The following is a 24363-nucleotide window of genomic DNA, read 5'->3' on the forward strand; positions in this document are numbered from 1 at the left end:
AAATGATTGAATTCACACAAAAAAATGTTGCCTGAGTGTGAGAGTGAGGGGAAGAGAAGAGGCCCCGAGACAGAGCCCTGGGTCACACCAGTGGCTGGATCATTCATCATCATCATGGAGGTTCCGTTTGGACGCTGAAACTGAGCACTCTTTCGAAGAATATTGTCTACTTCCACGAAAGCAAGAAGTTATTTCAACACTCGCGGTCACTCTGTTGTTTTTGCTGTCCTTGCAGTTTTCCAATCATTAATATAAAAAATAAAAATGTGTTCCATTCTCACATCTGCAACATCTCCAACTTTTGGTTCGTCGTTGTCTTCTGTTGCATGTGTCCTCATGTGGACCTGTTGTTTAGGTACAGATGACATTTAATGATCACAAGTGCTTCTTTGTGCTGCTGTGGTTGTAATCATGACCACCTCAACAGTCTATTCACTCGGTACTTCATTTTAACTTCCATGAAATGTGACTTCTTGTCTGCTGGACGAAATCGTCGCTGTCCTGCGGAAAAAAAAATTCCTTAAAAAAAAAAATACAAAAAAATAATTCTTTTTATTTTTACGTTTAGGGGCGAAGCTGAATGCAGACATCCCCCCCCCCAAAAAAGGACGTGTTTTTCACAGGACAGCCACAAAATATTGTTCTTCAGAATCCTCGTTCAGAATCATCTCATGATGCACATGATGGCTACTTTGTTGTTTCTTGTCTGTTTTCTTTGCCAGGATGCATTGCATCAGTTCATGCCATCTAGACCAGGGGTCTCCAAGTTCGGTCCTCGAGAGCCCCTATCCAGCCTGTTTTCCATGTCTCCGTCCTTCAGCACAGCTGAATCTAATGATCAGCTAATCAGCAAGCTTTGCAGAAGCCTGATAACGATCCCAATCATGAATCATGTGTGTTAGTGGAGAGAAACATGGAAAACAGACTGGATAGGGGCTCTCGATGACTGAACTTGGAGAACCCTGTTCTAGACCATTTCATAATGTTAGTAAACAATAAGCAAAAACTTTGTTAAAATGTATATATTTTTTCAACTGTCTCTAAAAATGAACTCTGTTGTGCTTTGAGGCGCTAACCACTGAATCACTGTGGTGCCCACAATGGTCAAAATGTCAGGGGCAGGCTATAATATGAAAGTACAGGTTGTTCTGTGTCATCGTGTATCAGACTCAATTGTGAAGAAAATGACTTGTGATAAAGATCAAGGAAAGCATAAACTGTACTTCACAGTTCATTATCAAAGACTTTGTATTGCATCCTGATAGAACATAAGTCATCGCTTTACCTTGATGCCTTGTCCGATTTGGCTCATTTCTCTTCACAGTCCAACAGTTGGTCTCATTAGTAAAGGTCTTTCTTCAAGCTCGGTTTAGCTTCAAGGATATTTCCTTGCCTATCGTTATACTAAGCTTTGAGGTCAGAGCAGAAATGATGACCTGAATAAAGTCCACTTTTTAAGGCTATTTGCATGCATAAGCGGTCTTGTTAGTGACACGGAAAGAAGCGCTTTGCCTCGGGTTTAGGGTTCCCCCAGGACGGCTTCTTGGCTGACTTTGCGCAGTTTTGTTAACGGGATTTAAAAAAAAAAAGTTGGCAAAATCAGAAGCATCACCAAGGATAATGTCAAGGGGTTAGGGGTCAGGATTAAGCTTTACCTCCTTAGTCTTCAATGAACCATGCTTGCTTTTGAAACATGGGAAGAAGCCAGAGTACCTGGAGAAAGGTATACTTGCTAACCACGTGTACCGTGCTGCTCATGTCATGCTCTAATATCGACAAATCTCCACGAATAACACACACGCAGCATGATGGCGAATATATAAAACATCCTCATATTTCATTCTAGTGTGCTTGGCCAAATTCACATGTGCGAGTATTTTTCTGTCATCGCACGCATCAAAATGCTTGACTGGCAGTGTGATGATGTGCAGCCGTGTTTTAAAATGCAATTTTTCTTTCCCTCTCGCTTGGCCATGAGAGGAGGAAAAACAAACAGGCTGTGGCGTAACTTCATTCTCAAGATAAATCGATCAGCGGGAGCGGTAGTCGTTTCACGCAGTGCCCGGATAAATGTCATTTTCTGTCATGGATATGAGGTTTGGACAAAACTCCTCGATAATCAGCGCTGTAAATAATCCTGTTATTGTTTCTAATGTATTTACCAATATTTTTGCGGTAGCTCAAGATTGTATCACAATGAAATGTGGGAACATATTTTGTTCTGCAAATATTTTTGGTGATCAAATTGGTGGAACTCAGGTCAGGATTAACTGCACATTCTACTTTTTCTTTGGCTTTTAGTAAGATGACGAGGCCTAAAAGTAGTGTTCGTTCGTCCATGATCTGAAATGACCAATGTTATTTTCAGTGTTCTATGCACGGTTCGCACAATCCCCCAGAATGTAATACTACATATATTAAAAAAAATACTATATTTGTATTTCTTTTTTTTTTTCTTTTTTTTTTTTCTTTTTTTTTTATCAGTCGTATTCTAGGTAATATGGTGAGTGGTGGGTTGACAGATTAGCACCCTCTTTTGGGCACTGATTAAAATGTTTTATTTTAAAATGGGTATAACAATTATTTTAAAATAAGCCACTAGCTGCAACTTGGAGGCACCTATTAAGCTTGAAAAATGTATCAGAGAGTTTGTAAACCATGTGATTGGTTTAACAGTGTTTAACTTCTTTTGACACCTGTATGCCAGTTATGAATGCTATTATTCTACTTGTAACATTTCAATAATTGTGTTTTAAAACATGCATACAAAACATTCAGGCACTATAATTCAACTTGATACAAAAATAATCAATTAGGAGTAAAATGACAGTGTGGGGCAGTTTTTCTTCTGAGTGCAGAGTTTGTGGGCGAGGCTTCCGCAGGTCCTGGCAGCTGGGAGCGTTGGATGCAAATATCACCTCTATCTCACGCTCTCTCACACACACTCCACCGAGTTGCAGCAGTTGGAAGCAGCTGTCAGCTTCAACAACTTTGGATTTAAAAGCCACGGGGAAGCTTCATTTAATTGACATTTAAATTAAAAATGAAAAATACCTTGAATTGAATACAAAAAGGACAAATGACAACCAGCCTCATGGGAATACTATAACTTTTCTTCTTCTTTTTTTTTCAATCTGACAATTTTTTTTTTTTTTTTTTTAACTTCACTGCAGCTTTAAGCACCGCAACACATTTGTCACATTCCGCATCAATAAATGTAATTTCGGCAAGAGTTGTATAAATTATCGAGTTTAAAAAAAAAAAAAATTATTGGTCTTGATTTTTTGTTTTTGTTTTTGGTAAAGAAGCTGCAGTTTTGTTTTGTTTTTGTGGAAATTAAAGTGACAAGTGGATCCTGGTTCACAGGTAGGTTGCTCTTTATTTATTTTTGACTCTTTCCACTTTTGTGTTTATTTACAGTAATTACAGTGATTATATTTTATTTTACAAGCAGCTTTGTTGTTGCATGTTGGCACTGTCAAAGAGGTATTAATTTCTATGTTTATTATTGTGGTTGCGGTTTACAATAAATCAGACAGAGTTGCTCTGAATATTTCAAAACCTTCATGTAACTCAATTAGGCAACTATAACTCTTTTCTGTTCTACAATCGATGTCCAAGTTTATCTTGTGTTTATCATGACACATTATATATATTAGTTGAAATGCATATATCATTGCTATGTGAAAAAAAAACACGTCCATTTTTTTGTTTGTTTTATCTTCATTTTTTTTCTTAATGTTTTTTGGATCATCCCAAAAATGGAAAAAAAAAAAAAAAAAGAATGAAAAAATGGATGTGATTTTCACACAGCAGCGACGATATGATTCTGTCTTTAATAAATGTTACAAAGTGTGTGATCATAGACTTAAGTCTTTTATAACTGAGCGATCTAACTATACTCAAACAAAGATCAAATAAAGAGGAAAGCAGATGAGCCAGAATTGTTGCGTGTGGTGGTCTAAGCTACCAGGCTGTGCGTGCCATCAACTGACTTCAGTCACTTACAACGGACTGATGTGACAATTAAGGTTTGCCCATCGATAAAAGCAGGAGGAAAGCAGGTAGAAGCGAGGGCAAGCTAAGTCTGTGAATAAAAATTTTAGTTGTTCTTAACTGAGTTCCTGATCATAAACATCCAACAGGAGGTAAAATCTGGAGGACAATGGGGAGCTTGAAAATAGTGAAGCAGAAGAGGCACTAGCATAGTGCTAAGATAATATGCTATCATAACATAAGTTATTGTGGTTGAGTACAGAAAATGGTAAAATCATGGAAGAGAGTAGAACAAAACCTCTGTGTGTTTATTCTGGGTGTAATGATGTCAACTACAATTAGCAATAGGAGTTAGGAGTGAGCTAACAGCTACGAAAACTAACGGTGCATGTGGCTGGCATGTCAGCGTCAAGTCGTTTGACATCAGCAGTCATTTGGGTCTGTGCCATTTACCTCGCACAGGTCACGCGTTGCAACATTGGAAATATACCACTAGAAAGCTCAGCTTGCATTGTCTGACTGGCCAGTGGTGACCACATTGGATAGTAGAACTACATTTCCCATGATTCTTCGATGTGAAAGCAGGAAGCAGCTCTAGTTCCGCAAACGTGAATTTGAAAGTAAACAGGAAGAAGTTTAACAGTTAAATTGCCTTTAAATGGGTTTATCGTAGGCATCGCTATGACAACTGTGCAATTGACATAGGATGCACATGGCAACAAAATCGTGATGCCGGGACATAACCAGCATAATATCGGGACAAAACAATGAGATAGGCGAAAGTCGCCGGAATGTGGGACCCATGGCTCAAAACGGGACTGTCCCGCTCAAAACAGCACACCCTTGTGATGTGCTGTGTCAGTCTTTTGGAATACACCACACACTAAGAGTAGTAAGAACGTACATGACCATTTTTGTTTGTTTGTTTTGGCATATTTCGGGTTCTCTTGTATTTGAAATACAATCAGTTAGTAAAGTAATGTCTTCTCTGTCACACAGAGGATTTAAATTCATTTTGACTCCAATGAAATCTCCAGTAAAAGGGCCATGGCTGTACAGTTGATGAAATGGAGGTGAAGAGCATGAAAATACGTTTCAAGCAGTGCAGACACCACATGTTCTTCTACAAGTTCTTTTCAATGTGGTTCAGGTTGGCTTTCATTCTACAAATGTCCAAAAATTGATGAGGTTTTAACTGGAACATGGAATGTTCATTCAGTCATTGATCTGCTTGCCTAAAAGCTACTATCTTCACTTCTGGTGGCCACATGGCAAACATCCATGTCACAACAATTTCATATCAAAGATGAGAAGAGGGATAGAACATGCGCCAATATTGTTGTCAAGGAGAAAGATTCAAACTGAGGAATGGGAATTCCATGACTTTTGTATCTCAGGAGTATAATAAACAGCACGCGTCGTTTTAGCATGAACTATCACGCATATATAATATGAAACCAACCACTAATGTAAAACATAACACAAGACCTTCTGATCAGAAATTGTGACAAACAAATGACTCACTCGTGTAGAATGCTGCGGTCTACATCTTTACTCACTGCTTCTTCTCCTTCATTAAAAGACTACCTTTTAATTACAAATGGCAAACTCGTGCTCTCACCAACGGCAATTTAGACTTTAATTAACCCAAGGAAATTGGAAGCCCTGTTGAGAACATACAAAGTACTCCACACAGGAGAGTCACAGAGATTTGAATCCAGATGCTGACCAATACACCACTGTGACTTGCAAAAAACTCAGGGATTGGCTGGGTTAGGTTACGGTGTTTTGTTTTAGGGTTAAGGTTAGTGGGTTAGGGCAGCGTTCTGCAACCACTGGGCTGTGGACTGCTCCCGGACCACAAAAAAATACTTTAGCGAGCCTGAATTTGTGTTTCTTGAATTGGCGTTAAAAGTTCTATAAATACTGAATTTCGGCGAGGCAATGGACGTGATTGGATGAGCAATTTGATTATGTAGGGACAAGTGCAATGAGAGGTAGCGTGTTTTTATTTTAATTTTTTTGGTGTGGTTACCGGTGACAGTAAAGGTTCCTTGTCAAAGAGGTAGATCATGCTTGTCCGCTTTACATCGTCTGAGAAGATGCTTCAATATTTTATTGACCATAGTTAAAGGAAAGTCTCTCAAAACGCTCAACGAGAGGGAAAAAAGTTAGCTCGCAAGCTAGCAAAGCTGAATTAAATAATATACAGTATGTTTGGAGAGCTTTTTTCGATTGGGTAATGACAAATAATGAGACAGAAGAAGCGCTGACGACTTCCACATGAATAAATCTGTATTTAAGAAACATATTGGCAGTCTTTCTCATGTTAGGGGTTTATTGCTAGTTGAGTTGTGAGCATTGGCGTAGTATTTCGCAACATGCTTGCAAATGAAGCAATGAAGCCATCAAATTTGCTTTGGCATATGGAGCCCAAGCACCCGGCATTAAAAGGCGAGCCTTCCAAGTTTTTTTTTAAAAGAAAGAAAGATTACCCCAATGGGACCATCTTTTTAACGAGAGACAAGCCCAGGGTCATTAATTATAACAACTTTAACATCCATCCATCCATTTTCTTGACCGCTTATTCCTCACAAGGGTCGCGGGGGCTGCTGGCGCCAATCTCAGCTGGCTCTGGGCAGTAGGCGGGGGACACCCTGGACTGGTTGCCAACCAATCGCAGGGCACACAGAGACGAACAACCATCCACACTCACACGCACACCTAGGGACAATTCGGAGCGCCCAATTAACCTGCCATGCATGTCTTTGGAATGTGGGAGGAGACCGGAGTACCCGGAGAAGACCCACGCGGGCACGGGGAGAACATGCAAACTCCACCCAGGAAGGTCCGAGCCTGGACTCGAACCGGAGACCTCAGAACTGGGAAGCGGACGTGCTAACCACTCGACTACCGTGCCGCCACAACTTTAACATGGTGAGATAATATTTTTGGACTGTCAAAATACACTACATTGGCTCACCTGCCTTGACATCGTATGATGTTGGTCAAACCTTTTCATCACTAACAGTTTTCAACCCTTCTGGAAAGGCAATCCACAAAGTTTAGACCATCCTTCCAAAAAAGCATTATGAGCTCACACACTAATGCTGTACGAGAAGGCCTGGATCTCAGTCATTGTGCGAATACATCTCAAAGGTAATCGATCAAGTTGAGGTCAGGATTTTGTGCAGTCCAATCAAGTTTATGTTATTATCGAGTCGACCTTGCTTTGTGGACTGGTGCAGCGTCTCATGCTCAAACTGTTCCCACCAAGTCATAATTGGTTTCAGAATTTTAGTTTGCTTCTCTGCCAGCGCAAATATTAGCTGTCTGTTATGTAGAAGGGGCAACCACCAATAAGTTCTGTCAACCATAAACAAGATGACTTGCCAAGTCATGTAGTTCAAGTCAAAGTCAAGTTGAGTCTCCTGGATACCAAGTCAAGTCTCAAGGTTTTTGCCAAGCAAGACGCAAGTCCTAAAAATAGCAACTCAAGTGAATTTGACGCGAGTTCCAACACAACTGAGCACCGATGCACAAAGCAAGGACCATGATGACATTGATGAAGGAGTTTGGCGTGGATGAACTTGATTGGCCTTATCAGAGTCCTGATCTTAACCCGACAGAGACACTTAGAGTGAGACTTTCTGGTCAAACATCAGTGTGTTGACCTCACAAATGTGCTTCTGGAAGAATGGTCAAAAATTCCTATAAACACACTTATAAACCTCGTGGGAAACCTTCCCAGAAGAGATGAAGTAACTTCTCCCAAGGTTGAACCGACCTAACATCAAAGTGTATGGATTAAGAACGGGATGTTACTTAAATTCAAAAGTGAGTCAAGGCGGGTGAGCCAAGAGAGTATGTCTTTACGTGAAACTGGTCCGTGGCACGAAAATGGTTGGGGCCGCTGCGTTAAACATCGGCCACTAAGGTTCATCCACAGTTAGATGGATTCCTTTTCAGTGCTTGAATAATTAATGCATGGAACTTGGGTTTTACAAAGGAGACAATGTAATCTGACTTTGTTTTATGGCTTCACAAAGCCCCTCAAGGCTTGATGGTGGTGGGCTTTAAAGATTAAGATGAAGGTTTTTTGAATTATTGTCACATAAACGTACACGGGAATCGCGTGCATTCACGTCATCCCAGGAATTATTAGCCATTAGCCGGAGCCCCTTCGGTCATAGACGGCTTACTTTAGGGTTATGCGGCATTATAAAAGAGGTTCTGGCACAAGTGAGGAGTTACTCAACTGTTATTCTTCAGCCATGTGCTGGTCGCCAGCTCCTTTCAAGTAACAAACAGGTGCTGCATCATTTTTTCTGGCTCTGCCTTGTAAATATAACTTGGAGCCGAAGGGTGTCACTGATGTGTTTTTTATTATTAAGACAGAGGACCGTTTAGCAACGGCTAAGTATGCCTGATGGGTTATCTAAGGACTTGCTTAAATTAATAGTGAGAATAACGCATCATGACTCGCATGTGCCCTCCAGACTAACTCGGTATCCTGCATGTTACCATTAGCATTTAGTAGGGATTAATGGTATTGGAAAAAAAACTTTAGTAAAATAATAACACAAATACATTTCATAAATACATATATCACATTCTTATATAATTTTATGTGTACTCTATTAGAAAATATAGTTTTATGATGATATATTTATTATTTATTGTACAATTCTATGTACATTACCTTCCAATTTACGTTATAATAAATACAAATTATTTCTCATAAATACTACTAGTCTTACTAATAATATCTTTATTTTTATATTTATAAATTATTTCAAATAAATAATAAAGTTTATTATTTTAAGTATATTGTTTCTACTAAGTTCTAAAGGGAAATTATTACATTTTACGAATTAAAAACTATTATTTTGATAACCATTTTTAGGTTTATTTATAATATATGATATAATATGATTTCTAAAAAAAGTATTCCTTATTCATAAAGCACATTATTTTATAAGTAGAACAAATACTTGTAATTATAGGTTTAGTTTTTATAATAACAAAATGAAAATAATAAATAGTACTATAATGACAATTTATTATTAAATAAAAGCATAGTTTGTAGTTATATCAAATATGATTTGAGTTTAGGTTTATTATTTATAGTTGAATATAAATATAAGTAGTCACATTTCCAAGTAATAAATGTAAAAAAGTTTTGATTAACATTATTTTTGGTTTTAGATTTGACCTCTCTAAATTGCATATCAATTATTATATTTATTGAGATATTGTTTTCTTTATTTCTTTCTTTCTTTATTTATTTATTTATTTATTTAATAGTTTAAAAAAACATGTTTTTACTTAGAAATGGCTTCCAGCACAGTAATGGTGACCTTACAGAGAGAGTTAAAATAAATAAAGAAATAACATCTTAATACCTATGCGTATAAAACCATAGTATGTGAGTATATTCACAGTATATACACATCTTCATGACTCTTTAGGTGAGTAGATTTGGAAGAATGGCGCATGGAGAAATCATTATCATGCTGATCACCAAATGACTTTGAATTAATGTCATTGTTGTGCTGGAATGTTTTGATGCACCCAGTAGCACGATGCCAGATGGTACCAAACACAACAGCCTAATATGGTCTTCATTTTCTTTCATGATTGTGCTTGCAAGGAGGGACCACCCATTGTCGGGGGGTCCTCATATCTTCTGGGTGTCCTCTTCGTCACACCCGAGCTGTAAATACTCCTCGACCTCGCCACTAAAGTTGTCCCGAATGTGTTTTGACTACAATTAATATTCCGAGCATAAACACACTCCGCTCATCATCCAAGTCCAAATATAGTTTAGCATAGTGTCTGTCTGTTGTTTGGTATTTGGCTAATGTTGCTAAGCATATTGTAGGTTGTTGATAAGAGATGATGAACTTATTGCTCATACAGACAACACAAATTTCTGATTCATTACAAAACTTCATAAATTAAGGCTTAATTTGAGTTAACTAACGGCCACTAAAAGCTTTTAAATTGCCTATAGATACCACAAGATGGCAGCAAAGAGTTTTTTTTTTCTTTCTTTTTTAACTTGATTAGAGAATGTTTAATTGATCTGGTTTTGGGCAAGGTTTGTGACGGGTTAGGGGTTAACATTAGGGTTTAGGGTTCAAGATTAGTTTAATTTGGAGTATTCACGTAACCTGGTTATGGTTCGGTTTGTGTTATGGTTAAGACTTTGATATAAAAATGACAGTAATCTTAAACCTTCATTAACAGTTGCCGAGGTTGGATTGAGGCTGTTTTATGGTTAGGAATTTAAGTCAGGGTAAGGGTTTAGAGACTTCAATTAACTTGGCTACAGTTGTGTTAGGAGGTAGGGCGTTAAGGGTCATTTAGATTCTTCAGTCAGCCTGGTTGGGTTTGTTTGAACCTTTGACCTCCCATACTTTCTGTTGAGAAGTTTGAGTTTGACCGTTTTAGTGGGGAAATTAACTTTGCACCATGCTTCCCAGAAACACTGAATTATTGACTTAAGTCCCGAATATCCTTTCCTGATTCTTTTAATTGTGCCTTCGCAGTTGTCATGAGGATCATGCCTCCATCTTTTTGTCAATCTGCAAGCCGTCAGTCAACTTAATAGGACGTGTGACCTCTGACCACCGACAAGGAAGAGGAAAGAGGAAGAGCAGCCGTCCCTTCAGCTTCATGGGTTGAAACGCTAGATATTCGACAGCCTCCAACTCCGTTTTGCTTCAACAATGAATCAGCCACTACACTGAACGGTAGCGAACGACAAAGTGGGATATAAAGACGTGACAGATCATCTCTCCACCTGTGAGAAGGGACGGATTTACCTTTCTGGCAGAGGAAGGAACCCATTCCTCTGCCCCACCTAGTCCACTGGGGACCCCGAGTGGCCCGGAAAACCAACAGGGACTATGCAGCTGGGACTGGTGGCACTGGCGATGATCTTCCTCAGTTCCATGGGTGACAGCGATCTTGCCAAACCTTTCAAGAGCAGAAGGCAGAGACGGGGTGAGTGACCACGGGTGACTCTGGAATGTACTTAAGTACAGAAGTGGTTGTGATTTTTCGCTTGTTTCATCATTTGTTCGGCAGTGGTTACGTAAAAATGGTTTCCCTCTTATATCAACTTGCATAGTAATGAGAATAAAAACAAGCTAGTTTAGCGTTAGCTTAGGCTTTTATGCCGTCAAAACATGTTCCTATAACTTTGCCAACATTGAGAATTGAGTAACAAAAAACATAACCATTATACTTTCAAGCTAAGAGTTGTGTTTATAAAGTGAATATCTCGTGAAGCGGAATGTTTGTGAACAGAGGTTCCGAAGTAACATTTTTTTTCACACATTTTTAGCGATTTACTGTTTCACATCTGTCTTTGTTTTGCTGTTCATTGTCGCCTGTCTGCTGTTGACTGTTCCTGTTCTCTGAGTCAACACTCGAGAGAAAACACGCACGACAAGACAAAACGCTGCGTACAGTCATTGCAGGACAAGACAAAACGTAGCGTGCCGCCATTTCACAACGCTGATGTTTACATTTCGGCTCAAACCATCACGACATTGTGATTATTCATCTGAGAAGGAGTTCACGAAGTTCCCTCCTCTATGTGTTTGTCTCCGCAGGCTGATAATAAGCCCGACATGAATGTATGACAGTCAAAAAAGGCAACAACTTTTTTTCAAAGCATTTTCAGGACCACTCTCAAACGTTAGGCCACCGTCACCACTGTGCGTGCTGCATCCCGACGATGAGAACAGCACTGTGCGTTGTGTGAAAGCCGTTAAACTTCGTCATGTTTCTGGTTTGCCTTCTGTGAATGAATGAGCAATTGACTATGAAATCCCTGAGGTCAGGAACAGAGACCGGTATTTATTTGTTTATGTAAATGGACAGACCAGACCGATTGACGTGGTTTCCATGAACACAATAAGATTCCTTTCAGTCTGCACCGACGTGACTGCGAACTTGGCTGTAGACAACAAAGACTTTTTTGACAGATGTTTATCATATGCTTTGTGTTGGCGAATGCGTAGTAGACACATGTGAGACGTGACAAACTTGACGTGGTGGTATCGATTCAGTACGTACCAATGTGACGACCAAGGCAGGAGCCTCAAGATAATTTATTCCAAATTTGTTTTCTTAAATGTTATAATATGCCATCCATATTATATCCTTATATTGTTATAAATATTTGTCTGAAAAAATATTACCTCAGTCCTACAGTATTAAAAATTTTATTTTATTTTTTTTCTTGAATAATATGGAATGCATTTTTTCCTCCAGGCTTGATACTTGTAATATTATAACCATTTGGCTAAAAACATGACTTTTAATTAATGTAAATTCTTAAAACATTATTATAATTATTTTTTTTGTCCACAATTTTTCTTAAATATGCCATACTAACACTAATTCGTCTCCCCCAAAACATATATGACTCATGACTATTTATTAAAAATAAAACCTTAATTTTTGTCAGAATATTAAAAATAAGGGCGGGATTCTTTTTCTAAATAATTGTATTTATTTTTTGGGGTGGATCAGCTTTTTATGATATGAAAAAAAGGTGAAGTGAAGTCCTGAGGCACTGTGATGTAATATCCAGTTAACAATAAGTGACAAAATGGCCGCCTCTATAGATGGATGAAAACGGGTGGATTTTGCTGCTTCATTTATATTCCACAAGTGCAATGTTAATCAAAATGTCATGTTTAGACTAGTGGGGGCGCATAGAACATTTTGTCAAGAAGATTTTGGACTTGACTTCTCCTTTAATAATATTTGGAATTTTGAAATTATGTTGTCAATATTTTGTAGAATAAAACAAAAATTTTCATTTTATTCCAACATATACATTAGCCTTAAATAGCAACATCTGAGAAACTGATAATTTTGCGGCTGTATTTAAATTCATTCCAGATCTGCATTGTTTTTTTTGTCTGTTATTGCGGTACACATCGGAATGCCAGTTAAATATGAAACCCACCACAATGTTATTTTAACAGGTCGACTGTGAACAAATGTCGTTCATTAAAGCGCCTCACATGTTGCTGGAAACAATTAGATTTTTTTTTTTTTCCATTTGATGTGCATTATTCTTCTTTCTTGCCAGTGAGCAGCGAGGGCCTGCCATCTTGCCCCAAAGGCTGCGAGCGCTGCTCCGAGTACAACGGCTGCATCAAATGCAAGGCCAAGCTCTTCATCTACTTTGTGCGGAGCAACATCAGTCAAGTGGGCGTGTGCCTGGCCTCCTGCCCCACAGGATACTTTGGCATGAGGATACAGGGAGGCAACAACAGATGTTTCCGTGAGTCCTGCTCATTTGATCTGTTTAGTTTTTGAAAATGTCAATTTGTTATTGTTAAAAAAAAAAAAAGTGTATTTTAGTATTAAGTGTATTTTTCGACGCAAAAAAAAATTTAAAATAAAAAAATCAGTTTGTGAGGGTGGCATTCTCGTATTTTGTGGCCAAGGGAGCCAGCAGCTGAGTGTGCAGTTAGTCTGCTTCTGCTTACCTCCTGGAACACAAATCTCAAGTGAAAGTTTATACAATGTATTGTTGTCTGCTTGTTTTTTGTTTTGTTTTTTTCTATTTTTTCGGGTGGAACATCTGTGTTTTTTATTTGGTGCTTATTTGAAGGGCAAATGCCAAAGAAAGCCACAATCTATGTTTGCTATTGCATTCACACATATTTTCATTTAGATTTCTTTATTTGACAGTAGTGTTAGTACTATTACTGTTTATTGTTTTTATTTTCAATTTTTCTTTCATTCTTGTAGTCCCCCTATATTATGCTATTTTAATACACTGGACCCCCGCTATTCACTGGGGCTCAGGGGCGGCTGGCTTAAAACAAAAATCCGCGTATATTTGATACCCTTTATGAATGCAATGGGGTTTGTTCCCTAAAACTAAAACATTCTTAAATTACATATATATTTTTTAATTTGGCAAATAGGTGAATCCGAGTGAAACCATATTTTATGAAACATTTGCCAAAATGTTGCCTATTATACAATACCTATATTGATAATAATTATGCGTCTGTATATTATACATTGATTTAATTTAATTTGAGGTTAACTGCTATGATTTGCTGTCAGATAGTATATAGTTCGATTGCATTTTTCGCCTATGTTCCAGACCACCCAGCAAAAAAAGTCAATTAAAAAATAAATAAATCAATCAAAAGGAATGTGATTTTATTTCTGTATGACTCTGGCTTTTTATCTTGAAAAAAATATGTATATACTCTCATACAATTCCGACCCTTTTCTCTTGAAAATGTGACTTTTTTTTTTGCTTTGCGAAAAATACACAACTATTGTAACAAAAATACGACTTCGCTAGTAAAAAAAAAAAAAAAAAAAAAAAAGTACAAATTTGTGAGTGTAATATGGCAATTTATCTTGACAAAAATTCCAACAGCTCAGAAAATGAAGAATGTGATTTTGTACAATAATTTGTTTTTTTTTTGTTTTTTTTTTACTTTTTTCACCAAAATACACTTTTTCTGATAATATTACTAGTATGCAAATATACTTTATTCTTTATTATGATTTTTAACATGACAAAAAAAATGTACTATAAGATTACAACTCTGGATATAATTGTTCTTTCTACTGTATTATGCAATGTTGTTCTTAAAGTTCTTTCTTAATAAAGTTTAGTTGTGTTGAAAGACTTGTAAGTAGTGATGAGAAAATGAAGCTTCATGAAGCACTTTTTTTTTTTTTTGACTACTTCAAATGACACTCTTGGTTTAAAGATGAAATGGAAATTTAATCATTGTTTTGTCCATCACTACTTGTAAGGATGATTTTTCTTACATTCCATAATTTTTTTATTGGAAAAAAAAAGATTGTACAAACTGTATTTTTCTGCACAAAAAAAAAAAAAAAAACATTCTTGAAAAATTATATTTCCAAGTTATTTTTAACCGAAAAGATCCAACCATAACATTTTTCTTAAAAAACATAACTAAAAACCACAGTTTATGAATTACTAAACGCATGCAATGTTAGCATGCATGCATTGGGGAAAAAAAAATAATCCCTCCTAAAAAATATTGAAAAAAATTTGTTTTCCATGAAAAATAGGGGTTTGTTCCCTAAAAATAAAATGTTCTTAAAGTATAATATATACATTTTGTTTATTTGGCAAATAGGTGAATCTGAGTAAAACCAAAAGTGGGTTCACTCTATGTAATGTTATGAAACATTTTTCCAAAAGTTTGCCCATTATACAGTACTTATATTGATAATAATTATGCATCTGTATTATAATATCTATTTATTTTATTTAATTTGACATTAACTGCTATGATTCCCTGTCAGATATTGTATGGTTCTTCTGCATTTTCCTCCTATTTTTCCAGACCACCCAGCAAAAAAATACATAAATGAATAAATAAATTAAAAGGATACAACATAACATTTTTCTTAAAAAACATAAAAAATGAAAACCACAGTTTATGAATTACTATACGCATGCAATGTTAGCCTCCAACAAACAATACTTTCCCACCGCTGTAAAAACATTGTTCTCCAGGGTAAAAGCCATATTTGAGGCTGAATGAGACACGACATGGGGCGTTCCCCTTCACATGGGAACAACTTTATCATTCATTTAAACAAATGTTGTTCTTTTAAACACTGCACTGTGTTTAGATCCTGTGTCATTGTGGCGACGAGCCACACGCAGCCGCGTCTCTATTTAAGCTCATCACAGAAACACAAACAATCCCTCCAAAAAACTGCCAATTGGCATCGGGCGCCGGCGCATCGCATTCTCCCAACTTTTTTAATCTGCCCTTTTTACTGGAAGGCCGCATTCCAACGCAATCGTCGGCACAGTGAGAATTGGAAGTAGCGCGCGTCTGCGTGGTCTGATGTTTTTAATTACATGCGTTTCAACACATTGTCTTGCTCGCTCTCATTCACACGCTCACCCGACAGCAACCTGCGTGTGGTGTGCTGTGAAGTCATTGAAAGGTTTGTTCCTCCGGCTGTGTTTTGCAGAATGTGAACGAGACTGCGACGCGTGTTTCCACCACAAGTTTTGCATGAAATGCAAGGAGGGCTTGTATTTGAACAGTGGAAAATGTTCCGTCAGCTGCCCGCCACACTTGCACCCCGCCAACGACACCATGGAGTGTGTGGGTGAGTCTCCACTCATGAATACAAGAGGGTTAGGGTTCACCATAATCCTCTGCATACCACCAGAGGGAGCCTTTGTACCACACTTTGAGAATCACTTGGATTTTTTTTTTTTTTTTTTTTGAAGTTGTATTTGGGGCACAAATCACAATTCTGCCTAGCTCTGTGCTTCACAATTATTTGTTGTTTATCCTCCTTTTCTTTTGCAGAGTGCGAGCTGTCCGAGTGGAGCCAGTGGAGTTCGTGCGCGAAGCGAAACAAGACATGTGGCTTCAAAAAGGGGACACAGTCGAGGGTCCGACTACCGCTGCGGGGGGTTCGGCTTGCGGGACCCTCTCAGACGTGCGCGACGCAGACCGATAGGAGGAAATGCAGCGTTACCAAGACGCCTTGCTCGAGAGGTGAACGTGCGTGTACGCATTACATCACTTTCATTTTATTTTAGTTACTTTGTTGAGCCTAGTAAGATGGTCAAAATATTAGGGACAACTCACAATACGCAATCTAAAGTCACTTTACACACACATTACAAGTGGGAAGTCAACTTTACATATTTCTTGACAATAATATGTTATATGTGAGTTAACTAGTCTAAACATGACGTTCTGATTAATATTACATTTTTGGAATTTGAGTTATGAAGGAAAATCCAGCCGGTTTTAGCCATCTCAGGGGCGGCCATTTTGCCACTTGCTGTCGACTGAAGATGACATCAATGTTGCTCAGGCAACAACCAATCAGAGCTCACCAGTTTTCTGAAGCTGTGCTGTGATTGGTTGTTACCTGAAACCTGAGCAACTGTGATGTCATTTTTACTCGACAGCAAGTGGCAAAATGGCCGCCCCAAATGGCCACACCCTGAGATGGATCAAGACTGCTGGATTTTGCTGCGTAACTCATATTCCTCTAACGCAATATTAACAAGAATACCATATTTCCAGAATACCATATTTAGACTAGTGGTGCTGCAGCACATATTGCGAAGAAATTGTTGACTTCCCCTTTAACTTATTCTTTAGCTTTTTTGGTATTTTGATGTGATACAAATGAGATAGGGTGGATATAAAAAGTCTATACACCCCTGTCCAAAGGCCTTTTGTTGTGTGAAAATAATCAAGATAAATCATTTCAAAACTTTTCCCATGTGACCTCTCATTTTCACAACTCAAGGAGAATGAGTCCATCACACTCAAACACACATTAAATGACCATTTAAAGTGCCTGATTAACCCCAAATAAAGTTCATATGTTCTAGTAGGCTTTTCCTGACATTTTCCAACATGTCTCTGTAAGATTTCATTATGGTTCAAGGAAGCCAAGCTTTAGCTTTTTGGACGTAATTCCAAATCAAATGGTGTGTTTGGTGCAAGCACAACAATGCCATCCACCCATCCTGGTCTCATTTTCTTATGTCACAAAAACTTCACATTTGAACAGGGGTGTGTAGACTTTTTATAGCCACTGCATGTTATATGATTACATTACATTACCTCCCAAAAACGTATAGTATTTTTTTTTATATATTTTTTTTAATGTTTTAAGTGTCCCAAAGACGCAGCCTCTCAACTGCAAAGAATGGTTGCAGAAATGGTACTTATTACATAAACAGCCAGCAGGTGGCAGCAGAGCAAAGGAGATCAACCAGAGCCATGTTGAAAATAGCTCATTTACTCACAATTCTAAATAGATTTGTGAAAATTGATTAAACTTAGCTAAATTCTAATGCTAATTGCTGCAAAACGGAAACAGATAGAAATATCCTTTTTTTTCTGATGAAAGAAGAGACTTTCCCTTTCTTTTGATAGGTTCCAGGTTTTTATAGCAATAGACACAATATTCTGTGGGCCTTCCAAAATCAGTCAAAATCCAGTAAAACAGCCGGGAGCGAACGGGATTGATTCTGTGAAAATGGCTGGGAGCGAATGTGTTAACAGAAAACAGCAGTATGCTTAACTTAATATTTGGCTTTTTGGCCCGCAAAGTAGTACCTTTGTGTTTAACTTTTTCTTTGGCTTTTCTGGCGCTTTAATAGTGTTTTGGCTCGCCATAAACCGTTCGACACCCTCTGTTGCTCAGCATGTGAACAATAAAAGCAATCGGCTGCATGTCCATGCCAAAATGGATGAGGTGAGAGGAAGTTTGTTACTCGCAGGTTAGCTAACATTTTTTAGCCTATTAGCTGTTCTTGGCCTCAGTGGATTCAGAATTTATTGTATGGAAAAAGAAAATGGCTGCTTTTAAACTATGTTTTGGATTTACCTGGATCTTAAAATTTGCAGTTGCTGTGTAGTAAATGGTAATTGATGTCTCGCGACCCTTGTGAGGAATAAGCGGTCAAAAAAATGGATGGATGGATGGATGGTAATTGATGTGTCCACATGATACCTCGTTAGCATCAAAGTTTATATACACACAGTATATGTATAAAATTCTTCAGCTACAGTTGGAAACTTTAGATAGGCATAAAGAGCCTTAAATTGAGCATTTTTTCCCCTTTTGAATAGTTTCTAAACAAACAAAACTTTAATTTTATTATTTAAAAAAATATGTTAATCTTTGTTTAAAAAATATTTATAACTCAATACATTATTGAATGCATTAAAATAAAATTAATACTTTTTTTCCCCAAAATTTCTTTCTTGAAAGTTCAGTATTTACATTTTCTCAAAAAGGTATTATTTTCTTTTTTTTTTTTTTTAAAAAACATTCTTCTTGAAAATACATTTTTTTCGGAATGTAGTACACCAAAAATCATGGTTATGTCCATAGTTTGGTTTTAAGTTTACTGTTAACATTTCATACAGTAAGTAAGGAGAACAAATTTATCCATCCATCCATCCATCCATCCATCCATTTTCTTGACCGCTTATTCCTCACGAGGGTCGCGGGGGGTGCTGGAGCCTATCTCAGATGGCTTTTGGGCAGTAGGCGGTGTACACCCTGGACTGGTTGCCAGCCAATCGCAGGGTACACAGAGACGAACAACCATCCACACTCACAAGCACACCTCGGGACAATTCGGAGCGTCCAATTAACCTGCCATGCATGTCTTTGGAATGTGGGAGCAGACCGGAGTCCCCGGAGAAGACCCACATGGGCACGGGGAGAACATGCAAACTCCACCCAGGAAGGCCGGAGCCTGGACTCGAACCCGAGTCCTCAGTACTGGGAGGTAGACGTGCTAACCTGTCAGGCACCGTGCCGCCCGAGAACAACTTTATACCATTTAAATTAAATGAAGAAAAACAAAAAACAGCAAACTGCTAGCAGTATTTTTTTTCTCAATTTTTTCTCCTTTTCAGGAAATCAAGTGTACCTATTACTATCGGTGCAGAGTGTGTGTGTGAATTTATTACATTTTTTTTCTGTCTGGAGGGAAGTCGGCTGTTCAGCGGACAGCTGCCATTGAGAAATGGGTCGCGTGTGAATTCACCCTGGAAAGAATTTCATTTCGGGGGTCAGGAAAACAATTAGCGGTGAAATATTATAAACGCTCTCATAAAAACCTCCAAGGTGTTCATGCTGCGGAAAGCTCGGGATGGGGCGCGAGCGGGTGTCAACTGATGAGCAATCAAGAGATGTCCTCTTTCTGCCAACATCTCAGCATATTTTGTACGTACTATATTCAGTGATTCTCAACAGTACTTTTTAGAATTTAAATTTGCAATCTCTCTCGTTTTTGATGAACACTTCGGCATACCATGCTATTGTATTGAGAACCCATGCAATCCAAAGTCTGACCAAGGATAAGATGAAGTCCCAGGAAGCAGCTTTGGATTCATCTGTGGGAGTGCAACACACTGGGGGCAGAGTTTGTATAACAGTGTGTGATTTAGTGGCATACTCTCTTCTTTCATTTGGGGGTCTCACGTGAAAAAAAAAAAAAAAAAAAAAATTCTCTGGACATGTTATTGCATTTGTCAGGGGCTCGTTGTTTAGACGGCATGGAGACAAGGTGTGACCGTAAATTGATGCCGTGTCCCGACTCAGAGCACCTTGACCACATTTGTCGCTTGTTAGAGAAGTTCTTATGTCATGACACAACTGCAAAAGATGGACAGATGGCTTTTTGAATTCTAGCGACATCATTCCAGCAGTAACTATAAAACACCACTAAGTGGCAGACATTGCTTTCAATTATTTAGTTGACTTTCAAATTACTATAATTCTCAATTTTATTTTTACATGTATTCTTTAAAGTACATTTTTAGATGTGCTTATTTTTAGATTTTTACACTTTACCATTTATTTTTAAATTAAAACATTAATTATGTAACTTTTTATTTCAGATTTATTTTTACTTTTTACATTTATTTTTTATTTAATTTAATGAATCCATTTATTGAGGTAGCATTGTCATATTGTGTAAGCTTTTGTTCGGTTTTCATGTTCGGATTTGTATTTTATTTTTTTCAAAATTTTAGATGCATCTTTTTTTTAATTTAGGCATTTTTTCTAATTTAGGCATTTTAAATGTTTTGTATTCTGGTTTTATCATTTGTTTTACTGTTTTAATTAAAGTTGTAATTTTCTTTAAAAAAATTATATTCAGATTGTATTTGTACCTTAAAAATACATTTGTAGATTTTTGTTACATTCAATTATTTCTGACTTTTACTATCATCCATCCATTGATCAATAATTAGATAACATAAAAAGTTTTACATTTTTTGTTAGATTTCTAGTTTCAGATTTTATTTTTCACATTCATTTTTTTTTTTTTTTTTTTTTAAATTCAATTACCGGTAATTAATGTTTTATGACTAAAAGTATTATATATTTCTAGCGTATACATTTTATTTGTACACTAAAAATATATAACATTTTAGATCCTATTTTTAAGACTACTGCATCCATCAAGCATTTTCGTCTCTGTATTTTATTTTTACATTTTAATTTTTTTGCAAGATTTTTTTTTTACTTTTACATTTTCATGTTTTATATATATATTTTTAAAGATAACATTTGTTTACATGTTACTTGTACTGTGCATTCAAAAAAAATAAAATAATTTATCTTGTTTTTAATTTTGACTTCCAAACTATTTTTATAATGACCTTTGCATTGTCAACGGCGTACTCAACACTGTCCAGCGTTTGGCATGTGTGCACGGAGCCATAACAAGTTCATAACAGACATCCGTCAGTGTTAGCAAGCTAGCCTGCCTCGGATAAACAAAACGAGCGCAGTCTGACTAATTGCCGCCTGATGCTGCACATTGAGTTCATTTCCATTTGACGATGTTTAGTAAGGATTTTTGTGTTTGTTGATTATTTAAAAAAAATACTTAAGAGTGATGCAGTTAAAGTACCTGGTGGTGGCTTTGCATGAGTGCCATTCATTTTCAGTCTGGATGTTGTTGCAGTTTTCACCCCTGGTTGTCATGGAAAGCCATACTCTGCATTAGATTTGGAAGAACCTGTGTTTGGTGAACCTTGACTAAAAAAGAATGATGCCATGTACCAAATGGTTTTTGGCACACTGTTTCACACCTTAAAAAAAAGATGATTTATCTAAGCACCACTTCTACCCTTGTTTGAAAGCGCGATCTAAATAAACTTGAGTTGAGTTGAGTAAAAAGAAAATAATTTGTTTATTCACTTTTTTGTGCGTCAACATACTGCCCATTTTTCATCAGCGTCATTTCTAGCACCCTCTGGTGGCTCATTTTTCAATATTTTTCAATCATATCTATATGATGAAATATATTCCACATCATTCCATATCATTTTTCACCAATATCATTCCACATCTCTCAATATCATGACATTTCCATACTTTTGTGTTCAGGATTTTATCATTCACATGCAATTGCTCCATAAATTGATTTGTCTCGTTTGTAATATTGTTTTTTCCCCATTATCATTATTTAACATGTGTCTTCTTATTAAAGGTAACAGCTGAGTTCGTTTACCCGCCACTATAAGGGTTACTGTATGTTACCATTCCCAATGTCAACAGAAATCCCTATTTTCCCCACTATTTCCAAAAAAGAAAACCCACTACTCATGTTGCACTTCAATAAAAACTAAAGATTTAGATTTGTACTGCCAGAAAGTTTGGCACCCCTAGCTAATACTTATTTTTGTCTCATCAGAGAAGACGACCAATGGGGGAGCTCGAGGAGGCGGCGGCAGTGGCGTGAGGAGGCGGAAAGGCCAAAGCAGGACCACCGTCGTTCCCAAGGTGGCAACCAGCTCCGTAACTTAAAGTCAGAATGATTTCTCTAAGAAAAAACCCCCCCGAGATGACGCTGAAGCCAAGCTGACATCTTGATGAGAAAACATTGCATAGGGCCGCTTCTAGATGCTGACTTTGCAAGTTTTCCCAGTCACGAAAGGAGTCAGGTCAAGGGACATCGTTGGCATTGTCGGACATGATGGACTGATTGTCTTCTCATAAAAAAACTGATGAAAAGATCCCTGGGGTGTCTCTTTGTGACTGGGAGCAAATGGGCAGTGCGAGCCACTGCTAATCAACACTTCGTAATGCTGCTTTGTTTGCAACAGGGTTCGGATGTTTTTGCACATTTGTCATTTTTTGACGTAAACATTTCATATCCTCATGAATCTCTTTGTTGCTAGTTGGGACTGCACGGATGTCAAGTCTTTCTAAAGGTTTATATGCTATCAATTTTCCCATTAAAAGTCCAATTAAAAAGAGGAAGCTTGTGTCACTTCACTCACATACGGTACTAGTACTTGCATATTAAGTCAGTTTACTCCTAATTTCTCTTTGGTGCTGGAGCAATAAAAACTAAAATAAAAACGGACACTTTGGAGGACTATTTTTGTTGTTGTTGTTGTTGTTGTTGTTGTTGTTGTTTTTTGTTTTTTTTAAATTTTCAGCAGGTGGTTGAGTGTGTGTTGTTTTTTAAAAGCAAGATATGTGAAGGGTTTCAAAATAGGTTTAGGTTTTCCAATTTCGGTTTTAAACTAGGGTTGGGGTTTCAAGTTAAGAGTTTGAAAATAGGATCAGGTCTTCAAATGAAACTTTCAAAGTTGGTGTAGGATTTTAAATGAGGGTTTCATTCTATGGTTGGGATTTTAAACTATGGTTTCAAACTACGGTTTAGGTATCAAACAAGGATGAGGGTTTCATATTAGGATTTTGAATAGGTTTGCGATTTAAAATTAAAGTTACGAGAGAGGATCGTGTGCTGAACAATAGGGCACATGCGTAACAACATCCCCACCACCATCTTCCTGGTTTTTACGCAGGAAACGCCTCCTCTGTTAACTTGCGCTGTCGTCTCTTGTACTTTGTAAATTACAACCAGTGGTCTGATTCACGCTGGTTTCATACAACTTCACATGTTTAACAAGCTTCATGAAGTATAGTTCTTACTCAAAAAAGTAAACTGAAGTTACCTGTCCAACAGAAACTTAGCGACCAAAGAATCCGTCTTCAGACCTCTCCGCTGCTTTAGCGCACGCCATCGATGAAATGACTTTTGTTTGGCTCCGCTCTTTCAGTCCTTGTCTCCTCCGTTCAGCAACCTCAAAAACATCTTTCTTTGTGTTCCTGTATTCTTCGCTGCCATTATTGGTTAACTTTGAACACACACGCGAGGAGCTAGCTCCAGTAGGAAGAAGATACACCGCTGCTGCTGCCGCCGCGCTAGTAAACACTGTTACGTTAGAGGCCTACGCAAACTACGTACTCGGGGCATTTACGCAAGAAGCGCAAGAAGTGTGATTGACAAGCCAGGACCTTCGTAATTGATTGGCTACAATCTAACATTCCCTGGAACGTCCCCAGTTTGTTGGTTTGTTTGTTTATTTATTTATTTATTTATTTATTTATTTATTTATTTATTTATTTATTTTTTTAAGTACAAGTCTGCTACAGGTTGATAAAGCGATTTTTATGTAGTTGGACAATTTTATTTTATGTTATTTTATTTTATTTTTTTTATCCTAAAATCCTCTTTGATACCTTTAACGTTTCAAACCAGAGTTGAGGGATTCAAACTATGGTGACGGTTTCAAACTAGGGTTGGGGTTTCAAATTAGAGTTTCAAAGTAGGGTTTTAAAGTTGAGTCAGGGCTTTAAATGTGAAAGGTCATTTAATGTGCCGTAACTTACAGGTTTCATTTAGGATATTTTGTCATTGGCAAAGGGGAGGGTGAGGTCAGTACGGTTGGACATGCACTATCAATAGCACTTTCTCTTTTTCTGATTGGACATTTCAACAGATTT

The 24363-nt window shown here is 37.5% G+C and overlaps 1 protein-coding gene and 1 long non-coding RNA gene across 3 annotated transcripts in view; one reads left to right on the top strand and one right to left on the bottom strand.

Annotated features, from left to right (window-relative positions):
* LOC144022529 (uncharacterized) overlaps nt 1–23784 on the bottom strand; it is a 36843-nt gene extending 13059 nt beyond the window's left edge. The window contains exons 1-2 of the long non-coding RNA XR_013284352.1: nt 23532–23784; nt 10827–10980 (exon numbers count right to left, since the gene is read on the bottom strand). This is a non-coding gene — a long non-coding RNA (uncharacterized LOC144022529). The remainder of the gene's footprint in view (nt 1–10826; nt 10981–23531) is intronic.
* On the top strand, nt 3148–22517 carry rspo1 (R-spondin 1). 2 transcript variants are annotated; one of them, XM_077527400.1, is made up of 6 exons: nt 3148–3366; nt 10551–11007; nt 13115–13309; nt 16024–16164; nt 16371–16568; nt 22259–22517. In XM_077527400.1, the coding sequence occupies exons 2-6, from the start codon at nt 10911–10913 to the stop codon at nt 22369–22371; spliced, it is 744 nt and encodes a 247-aa protein (XP_077383526.1). In that variant the 5' UTR covers nt 3148–3366; nt 10551–10910; the 3' UTR covers nt 22372–22517. The 2 variants fall into 2 exon arrangements, with proteins under 2 accessions (XP_077383526.1, XP_077383527.1); XM_077527401.1 differs by having other exon boundaries at nt 16371–16562.
* Nucleotides 23785–24363: the final 579 nt, after the last annotated feature.

The sequence above is a fragment of the Festucalex cinctus genome, chromosome 7 (genome assembly GCF_051991245.1).
Source record: "Festucalex cinctus isolate MCC-2025b chromosome 7, RoL_Fcin_1.0, whole genome shotgun sequence".
NCBI classification, from domain to species: Eukaryota; Metazoa; Chordata; class Actinopteri; order Syngnathiformes; family Syngnathidae; genus Festucalex; species Festucalex cinctus.

What these genes read in the sequence shown, in the direction of transcription:
- rspo1 (XM_077527400.1), top strand. Translation starts at nt 10,911, where the DNA reads ATGCAGCTGGGACTGGTGGCACTGGCGATGATCTTCCTCAGTTCCATG. An exon ending in CGACACCATGGAGTGTGTGG is followed by an intron (nt 16,165 to 16,370) that starts GTGAGTCTCCAC and finishes TTTCTTTTGCAG; the next exon opens with AGTGCGAGCTGTCCGAGTGG. An exon ending in GCCTTGCTCGAGAGGTGAAC is followed by an intron (nt 16,569 to 22,258) that starts GTGCGTGTACGC and finishes TTGTCTCATCAG; the next exon opens with AGAAGACGACCAATGGGGGA.